At 43.4% G+C, this 9,627-nt stretch overlaps 1 protein-coding gene across 1 annotated transcript; it reads right to left on the bottom strand.

The window, feature by feature from the left end:
- Positions 1-6,503: 6,503 nt before the first annotated feature.
- On the bottom strand, positions 6,504-7,791 carry ch25hl2 (cholesterol 25-hydroxylase like 2). The gene has a single exon (XM_059973829.1). The coding sequence runs from the start codon at positions 7,757-7,759 to the stop codon at positions 6,845-6,847; it is 915 nt and encodes a 304-aa protein (XP_059829812.1). The 5' UTR covers positions 7,760-7,791; the 3' UTR covers positions 6,504-6,844.
- Between the last annotated feature and the right edge of the window lie 1,836 nt (positions 7,792-9,627).

The raw sequence follows: 9,627 nt of genomic DNA, 5'->3' as shown, positions 1-9,627 counted from the left end.
GAAATCCAGCAGGTAATGCTTGACTAATCTATTGGAGATTTTCGAGGATGTAACCAGGAAGTTAGACAAGGGAGATCCAGTGAATGTAGTGTACCTCGATTTTCAGAAGGCATTTGATAAGGTCCCACATAGGAGATTGGTGGGTAAAATCAGAGCTTATGGCATTGTGGGGGGGGAAGATATTGACATGGATAGAAAACTGGTTGGCAGATAGAAAGCAAAGGGTGATGGTGAATGGGTGTTTCTCGGAATGGCAGGTGGTGACTAGTGGGGTGCTACAGGGCTCAGTATTGGGACCACAGCTGTTTACGATTTACATCAACGATTTAGATGAAGGCATTGAGAATAACATCAGCAAGTTTGCTGATGATACTAAGCTGGGTGGCAGTGTGACATGTGATGAGGATGTTAGGAGAATTCTGGGTGACTTGGATAGGCTGGGTGAGTGGGCAGATACTTGGCAGATGACGTTTAATGTGAATAAGTGTGAGGTTATCCACTTTGGGAGTAAGAACAGGAAGGCAGATTATTATCTGAACAGTGTAGAGTTAGGTAAGGGAGAAATACAAAGAGATCTAGGAGTCCTTGTTCATCAGTCACTGAAGGTGAATGTGCAAGTGCAGCAGGCAGTGAAGAGGGCTAATGGAATGTTGGCCTTTATTACAAAGGGAATTGAGTATAAGAGCAAGGAAATCCTTTTGCATTTGTACAGGGCCCTGGTGAGACCACACCTGGAGTATCATGCACAGTTTTGGTCTCCAGGGTTAAGGAAGGACATCCTGGCTGTAGAGGAAGTGCAGCGTAGATTCACAAGGCTAATTCCTGGGATGTCCGGACTATCTTACGCAGAGAGGTTAGAGAGACTGGGCTTGTACACACTTGAATTAAGGAGATTGAGAGGGGATCTGATTGCAACATATAAGATTATTAAGGGACTGGACAAGATAGAGGCAGGAAATATGTTCCAGATGCTGGGAGAGTCCAGTACCAGAGGGCATGGTTTGAGAATAAGGGGTAGGTCATTTAGGACAGAGTTAAGGAAAAACTTATTCTCTCAGAGAGTTGTTGGGGTGTGGAATGCACTGCCTCAGAAGCCAGTGGAGGCCAATTCTCTGGATGCTTTCAAGAAGGAGCTAGATAGGTATCTTATCGATAGGGGGATCAAGGGATATGGGGACAAGGCAGGAACAGGGTATTGATAGTAGATGATCAGCCATGATCTCAGAATGGCGGTGCAAGCTAGAAGGGCCGAATGGTCTACTTCTGCACCTATTGTCTATTGTAAGGCAGCATCAAAGGAGAAAGCACAGTCAACGTTTCAGGACAAGACCATTTATCAGGACTGGAAAGGAAGAGAGCAGAAGTCAGAAAACAAAGGGTAAGGGGAGGAGGAAGAGCAAGAGCTGGCAAGGGATAGATGAATCTGGTTGAGCAAGGCAAGGCAGAAGTTTGGGAGAGGAGGAGAAAAGGGAATAATGTAGGAAGTGGGTGGTAATAAATTGGTAAACCAGAGGGATGAAGAATAAGGAATGTGCTTGGAGAGGACAGGAGACCATGGAATGAAGGGAAGTAGAAAGGGAACCAAAGGGTGGAAGGTGATGGGCAGGTTGTGAGATTGGTGAGGGGAAAGAGGAGGAGTAATGGTGCACAGGAATAAGGGAAAATAAAGAGTGGTATGAAAAGAAGGGAGTAGTTTCCAGCATCTGCAGTCTCACTTGTATTCCTGTTGACTTGTGTTCTCATATTCCTATGTCTACATCAGGGTTTCCCAGCCTGGGGTATATGGACCTCGCAATTAATAGTAAGGGTTCAAGGCATAAAAAAGTTAGAGTCGATATCTTTTAAAAACATTGACTAACCTCAATGTACATTTGTTTTCCAAAATTATTCCATTATCCCTTTTCCTATTTTCTTAAAGTTAAGCATCAAAGGACTTTGCCGTATATTAGTCATGAAGTTAGCTGAATAATTTGCCAAGCTTGTAGAATGTTTAGGAGATGAAGTGCTGTATATATTTATGGCAATGGGTTTGCAAAGGGTGCTGTTCCTCAAGGTTGTCATACCCGGGCAAGGTAAAGGGGATAAGCTCCCACAATCTATCTCAAATAGCATCTGACAACGTAGTCTGGCTCCTGGCTGTCACATGTGGCTTAGCTACTAAGACCAACGGAACTGTTTCAACTGACATGAGAGGGGGCAAAGGCACTTTAACTGACATTTCAAGCCAGCCGCCTCAGCAGATGGGGTTCATCATCAGCTGTGGTTGGCAGCTCATCTAGGAGAAGGAAAACTCTGGTCTCCAACCACACCTGTCACTCATGGGACCCATGGGGAAGGCTTCAGGAGTAAACCCTGAGGAAAAACACATTCCTATATTCCCTAAGGCAATCCTTTGTTGGGTTCAATGCTGAATGGCAAGCCCTGTGATGCAGCTAGTGTCAGATCGTATTGGTTTCCACTGTTCCTTTGGATTCGTCAGCTGTGTGGAGAGGGCCTCCAGGTTAGTTGGAAGAGCCAAAGAGCAGAGAAACAGCATGCACTAGCCCTGAATAGAGCAGACTTCCTGTCATGATGGTTGCAGTGCACTCTCCTATCTTTGCAGTTTCCTATCTCTTTATGAAACCCGAACCATGGGTTAAAGGCATTTGGAAATTGAATTAAAACTTGTATATCTGCCAAGTGCAGATATGTGTGAATGTCAATTTGGGCTTACAATCTTGCTTAATTAACTGCCGACACAAAAGCAGTTGTACAGGAAGTGGACACAAGTCTTATGAGTTGCTTGGCTACTTTCTATGTGTTCTTGCAGAAGGATTGGCAAATTATCTCAGTAAACATCAAGTCTTTCCCTCACAGTGGCACTTGCATGTTTATTTCCTGAGTGCAATTCAACATTAACTAACAGGGATAAAAATTAGTTTACAAAAACAGAATCATACATGAAAATAGAAGCAGAGGCCAGTCACTAGGACCCAAACTCATTCTCTGACATTCATATCTTCTGTGCCAGATGTCCATTACACTCAGTTCCTCAATCTATTGAATATTTACTTGACTCCACCTTAAATTAGACATAGAAGCAGAATTAGGTCATTTGACCTATCGGGTTTGCTCTGCCATTCAATCATGGCTGGTTTATTATCCCATACGGCCCCAATCTCCCACCTTCTCCCTCTAACCTTTGATGCCCTTACTAATCAAGAACTTATCAACCCCGCATTAAATATACACAATGTCTTGGCCTCCATAGTTGTCTGTAGCAATGAATTCCATAGATTCTCCTCCCTCTGACTAAAGAGGTTCCTCCTCAATTCTGTTCTAAAGGGGCGTCTTTTTATTCTGAAACTCTGCCTTCTGGTACTATACTCCGTCACTATGTGAAACATCTGTATAAATCTCTAAACATCTACAGTGCCTATAAAAAGTATTCACCCTGCCCTTGGAAGTTTTCATATTTTATTATTTTACAACGTAGAATCACAGTGGATTTAATTTGGCTTTTTTTTTGAGGATCAACAGAAAAACTTTCATGTCAAAGTGAATATGAATCCCTACAAAGTGATCCAAATGAATTAGGACCATAAAACACAAAATAACTGATTGCATAATTATTCAGTTTTTGAGGAAGGCCTGCTCTGCGCAGATCTACACCTGTGACATATTCTTTCCATGTCTTGATGAATGACCTAACTGAATTGCAATGGATATTCAGTGACTTGGAAATTTTCTTGTATCCATCTCCTAAATTGTGTTTTTCAACAACCTTTTTGCGGAATTCCTTGGTGTGTTCATCTTCATGGTGTAGTTTTTCCCAAGATACTGACTCACCAGCAGTTGGACCTTCCAGATCCAGGTGTATTTTTACTACAATCAATTGAAACACCTTGACTGCACATAGTGATCTCCAGTTAACCAATTATGAGACCATTAAAACCAATGGGCTGCACCAGTTATGATTTGGTGTGCCATATTAAATGGGATGAATACTTGTGCAATCAATTATTTTGTGGTTTGTATTTGTAACTAATTTATCACTTTGTGGAGATCTGTTTTCACTTTGATGCAAAAATCTTTTTCTGTTGATCATTGCCAAAAACAGCCAAATTAAATCCACAGTGATTCAATGCTGTAAAATAATAAAATCCAAGGCAGTTGGATATTTATAAATATATCTAATGATCTGGCCTCCACCACTCTGAGAAAAAATAATGGATGATTTATTTCAATCCTATTCTCCCACTTTCTCCCTCAAATTATTTATCGATTAGGATCCTGTTAATCACTATATTAAATAAACCCAATGACTTGCCCTTCACAGCCCTCTGGTACAATGAATTCCACAGATTCACTACGCTCTAGCTGAAGAAATTTATCCTCGTCCCTGTTTCAAACGGCGTTCCAGAAACTCACCACTCTCTGTGTTAAAAACTCCCCCTGTCGTCTTCCCCATATTTTTCTCCACTCATTTTAAATACCTCTGGTATTAGTAATTGCCCCCTTGGTTAGAAGTCGCTGGGTGTCCTTGTTTCTTTGCTTCTTACAAATTATATACCTCTGTTAAGTTGCTTATCACCCTCCTTCACTCCAAAGAAAAATAAACATAGTTCATTTAACCTTTTCTCCTAAGGTATGTTCTGTAAGCCAGGCAGCATCCTAGTAAGCCCCCACCCTCTTTAAAGCTTCCAGATCCTTCCAATAATGAGGCAAACAGAACTGAACACAATACCCCAGGCATGGTGTTACCAAGTTTTAAAGAGTCGCAACACTAGTTCAGGGCTCTTAAACTCAATTCCTGACTAAGGAAGGCTAACACACCAGTACCCGTCCTAACCACCCTATTAACTTGCAGGCAAATTTGAAAGATCAATGGACTTGGACCCCATGATCCCTCTGCTCCTCCACACTGCTAAGAATCCTCTCATTAACTTTGTACACTGCTTTTAAGTTCATTTGCACCAAGTATTATGTCACGCTTTTCTGGATTGAACGCCATTTCTCAGCGCAGCTCTGAATGCTGTCAACACCCCGCTGTAACCTCAGACAACCTTCTACACTATCGACAATCTAACCAGATTCAGGACCCTTCCAAATCGGACTATACTTCTCCGATTGCCCGTAAATCCTCTCTCTAAGCAATCTCTCATTTTGTTTACCCATTACTGATGTAAGACTCACTGGTCTACAACAAAATCGATCAACTAACTATTTTCCAATAACCCGCACTTTTCCCCACCCTACAAAATGAACTCTTCCACTGAGCATGTGCAGCCGATTAACTCTTTGTCAGGCAAGAGATAATGAGAATTACGAGGCTACACGGTAGGGGTCGAGAAGGAGAAATTGCTCGTGTCAGACTGCTCTGTCACACCCTTTTATCCCTGATCAGTCCGGCCCTCACTCTTGCCACCCTCTTGTCCTTCACATATGTGTAGAGCACCTTGGTGTGTTCCTTAATCCGACTCATCAAGCACTTCTCATGTCCCCTTCTAGCTTTCCTACATCCCTTATTAATATCTTTTCTGGCTACTTTATAATTCTCAAGAGCCCTGGCTGATTTTCGCTTCCTAAACCTTAAGTATGCTCTCCCTGATTACTTTGCAAACCGTCTGCTCCTACCTTTGTCCATTCCTATGCTAAAGGTCAGGCAGCTGGGGTCTTTATCTCCAAAATGCTCACCCACGGAGAGACCTGTAACCTGACCAGGTTCATTACCCAGTACCGTATTGGATCCAGTATGGCCTCTCCTCTAATCGGCCTGTCCACATATTGTGTCAGGAATTCTCCCGGAACACAAATAGAATTGTGAGTGATATTTGTGCCTCAAAATCAACCAGAATAGACTGTTCAGTACAAAATGAAGGGTTTGCACAGTCAGCTGGAGGGGCGATTTATCTTCAAAGACCCAAGTAGGCAGAGCAGAGGGAAGGATAACCTTCAGGGGACATGGATGGGAATTTGTATAAAGTATCTTCGAACATCTGGTTGAAAACACCAGACGTTTTGTGAACTTCGTCAAGCTGTACCACAGTGAAGGCGTGCCATTGTAGGTTCACATTTACGTCAAATCATTGCAGATGAAAGGTCACCGATTTAGTTAACTACTTCTGTGCAGTGTGAGAGTCAGAGCATGCTGAATAAACAGCAGCGCCCTCTCCGACTTGTCATTAAAATAAGGACCATTTAATGTATGTGTTAAATTCAGTTATTAACATTTTCAAGTATGTGCGACAAGGTCGGCAGACTGTAAATGCGCTGACAATTTATGCGAGGCTTTCCCATCAATACGCCGTGCTACTTCCAGAGAACTAGTAAACACAGAACCAGAAGCATATAAAAAGTGAACATTTTTATTTGCATTCGAAGACATTTTACATTTTAAGGACATATTTACATTTTTGCCTGTATTCCATAATCTACTCTTAAATACATACAATGAATTATTTTAAATATTTGGGGCAAAAGTTTTGCAAATGCGTAGAAATGATGCCACAGGGGTTTCTTTCCAAAATACATTACATAATATACGTAAGATAATTGAAACATTCATAATCGTGGTACCTCGTTAAAATGGAATATCGTTAAATATTTACCTCACGTATAACGGTAAATACAAATGTAGCACGTTTTTATATCGCACTACACATAGCTTACTTCAAAGGTATTGCATTCGTTTTAATGTGAAAAAATAAATAACTGCGATATTTAACGTCAGAATATTCCGGCAGTCTCCTCAGTCAAGATTTTTTTTACCATTGCTCTGCCGGTCTCTCTGTCGTCTCCAACCGGCTTCTTTTGACACCTTGTTTTACGCGGGAGAAATGCGGCTTTTATCAGATGGCGGGATCTAGATATGTTTCTTGTTTTTGGTGGCTTTGTGTCGTTTCTTTTCCACCTCTGAATAGGCGGGCGAGCGCTTGTAATCGCAACAAGTGCCGCAAAGCCAGTCCCAGTGGGAGAAGTAAGGGGCAAAGTAGTACTGTGGCTTCTGGTGGTGAGCATCGTGCTTCACAGAGCCGCCCCAGAGCCCGAAAGGGATAATGTTGTGAAAAGCCCAAGGGAAGTCATAGCCGCTGTGGTCATCCACTGAGAGCCATACGTTTAAGATCATGAAGGTGAACCCAGTCAGGCTGTGGCACTGCAGGATTATCGGGTCTATGGTGGTCCAAAAGCCAAGGCTGATCAGTTCCCAGGCAGATAGGTACTGCGTCGACCAGGAGAAGGGAGCGTAATATTCGTGATGGATGGCGTGGAAAGTCGTGTAGAGCCATCGAAACTTGTGGTGCATTAGGTGCCAGAAGTAATACTGGAAGTCGAAGAGAACTGTGCAGCTGACGATTCCTATAAGGAACTCGGAGAGCTGTGGTGCCTCTTCCTGAAGCGGGATCGGAGGTCTCCAGTACCATTGGAACGCGGCTGCCGGGAAGACAAAGATAACGTGGTTGTAGCCGGTAAGCCACAGAGTCTTGAGAATGTTTGCCCACGTTACATGCTGCTCCGGGTGGATCTTGTACCTGTTAATGGCCGGGCACCTGCGAGCCAAGATGTCGAGCGTCATGTAGAAGGTGCAGGTGATGAAATAGGTGGAGACTGAGATGATAACTGGAAAGAGCGGCGAGCGGAGGGTATCCTGGTGGGTGACTCGCAGGTAGTCCCACAGCGGCTGCAGCAAGGACTTGTCCCAGGCGTACTGAGAAATATTGGCATTCTGGATTACCCGGACGTATGGGTCGAAGACTTGGGTCGCTTCTAGAAAATACATCAGGATCGGCTGCCACAGAACGATTGCACACACTCGCTGCTCTTAATTTCGAGCTCTGTACTTGCAGGACTCTGAAATGGACGGGAAGGAAGTTAGAGGGTTAATGTACACCATATAGTGCCCAGTTTAGCCAAAGTCTCGTTTTTATTCTCCCCGTCTTCCTGACGGTTGAAAGGAGGTTCAGTGTCGAGGTGGAAGGCTGGCTGGCTTTGCTACTGTATTTATAGGCATGCGAGCCCTGAGCCCGGGGTTATGTGCTCAAAGTGCGGCCCCCTCTTGAAGACGCCCCACGGCTCCGATTGGCCCTAGACAGAGACGAAACCCCAAGGGTCACATGGTGTTGGGATAAACACTACGTTAGCTAAAAAATCGTTCACATACTCGTGCCCAGTGTTCAATCCGGTTTCGCCAGTACCATGGCAAGAGCGGTTGTGCGGGGGGCAGTTAGCCCTGGTAGAGATTCGGCAGGATTCTGCCTGACTCAGTCCAACTCTTCAATGATTAAAAAATATATACACTGTATCATGAGTTCCATTCCTTGCTCTTACAAGAACAGTTAGATTTTTACTCCATCCTTTCTGCTTCCGTACACGTTAGCAACAGACCATGCACATGCAACGGCTACCAGTGTTACCGGAACTAAATCAAGACTGTCCAGATTAGGGCTGAGCTCGAGACAAGCACTATACATGAAACTGGCTTCAGAATGAAAGCTTTTTCATCTTCCAAACTGTCGATTGTAATTTATCCCTGTTCATTCGTTAGTCAGTTACACATCCATATCGGTGACTGTTAAAATCTTGAGTAAGCCTGGACGTAGAGCTAATAAACTGCGGCAGGTAAAGTTGACGCCAATCAATTTCTTTTAACTTTTCGCTGAAAATCCCGTGTGTGTAAAGACGGAAAGAAATGTTTCCTCGCAGCAAGGTCTGCTGCCATCTCGTGGTGAGCTGTGTTTCTACATCTGTGTGAGGATGATCAGCACAAGCCCATTTCCCCCAAAATTGAAAAAACGGAGAATGTTGATTTAAAAAAAGAAAAGAGGTTTAAACTTTATAAATCGCTTCATGCCATCTTATAATAAAATCAATGAGCTTTGGAGTGTTCTGCATTTACACACCAAATTCCTTTAGGAAGTTAACAGCAGTCAACACCGCATCCCTGCAAACAACACCAACACTACCAATATTCCACTAGCGGGAGTTCCCAGTATTTTTTATGCCATGGCCCAATACCATTAAGCAAGGGGTCCGTGGACCCCAAGTTGAAACCCCCTGCGACTAGAGCCATGCAAATTGTACGCTTCCCCACAATATTCGCAGATAGTTCGAGCATTGAGCTTAAATATAAAGCATGTGTACCATGTCCCTCGCACTGTTAATAAATTAATTCCGCGCGCAGTTGCTTGAAGTATTCAGACTGTATGGAATTTAATTTCACCTTTTCACTCCTGTTCCTTTTTTCCCAATTTCTTTCCTTACACGTTAATTTTGGTTATATTGTAAACGCTACTTTTTCTGCACTGAAGTTTCCACATTTCAGCCCCCCTCCTGACTGTTTCGGATACATATTTCTGGAACTGTAAGTGCTAATATCCGAAATACTCAGAGGACAGATGAAAAGAGACACGATTTCAGATCATTGACCCCTCATCTGACCCAGAATAGCCAGAGGAGTAATTTTTAATTTGTTAAGTGGAAAGCATAGAGACAATGTCTAGCATAGGACCAACTGCAAGGCCGTCCGGACTGCCATTATTTTTGGTGCCTCATTTAGGAGGAAACAAACAGAACCACAAGCCGGAGAGCACGGCAGCGGCAGGAAGATAGTCCGGAGGTCAGGATGAAAACTGGGTCATCGGAGCGGTG

Source organism: Hypanus sabinus, chromosome 7 (genome assembly GCF_030144855.1).
Source record: "Hypanus sabinus isolate sHypSab1 chromosome 7, sHypSab1.hap1, whole genome shotgun sequence".
Classification (NCBI taxonomy): Eukaryota; Metazoa; Chordata; class Chondrichthyes; order Myliobatiformes; family Dasyatidae; genus Hypanus; species Hypanus sabinus.
The sequence above is the reverse complement of the archived record's forward strand: the minus strand, read 5'-3'. Positions and strand labels throughout refer to the sequence as shown.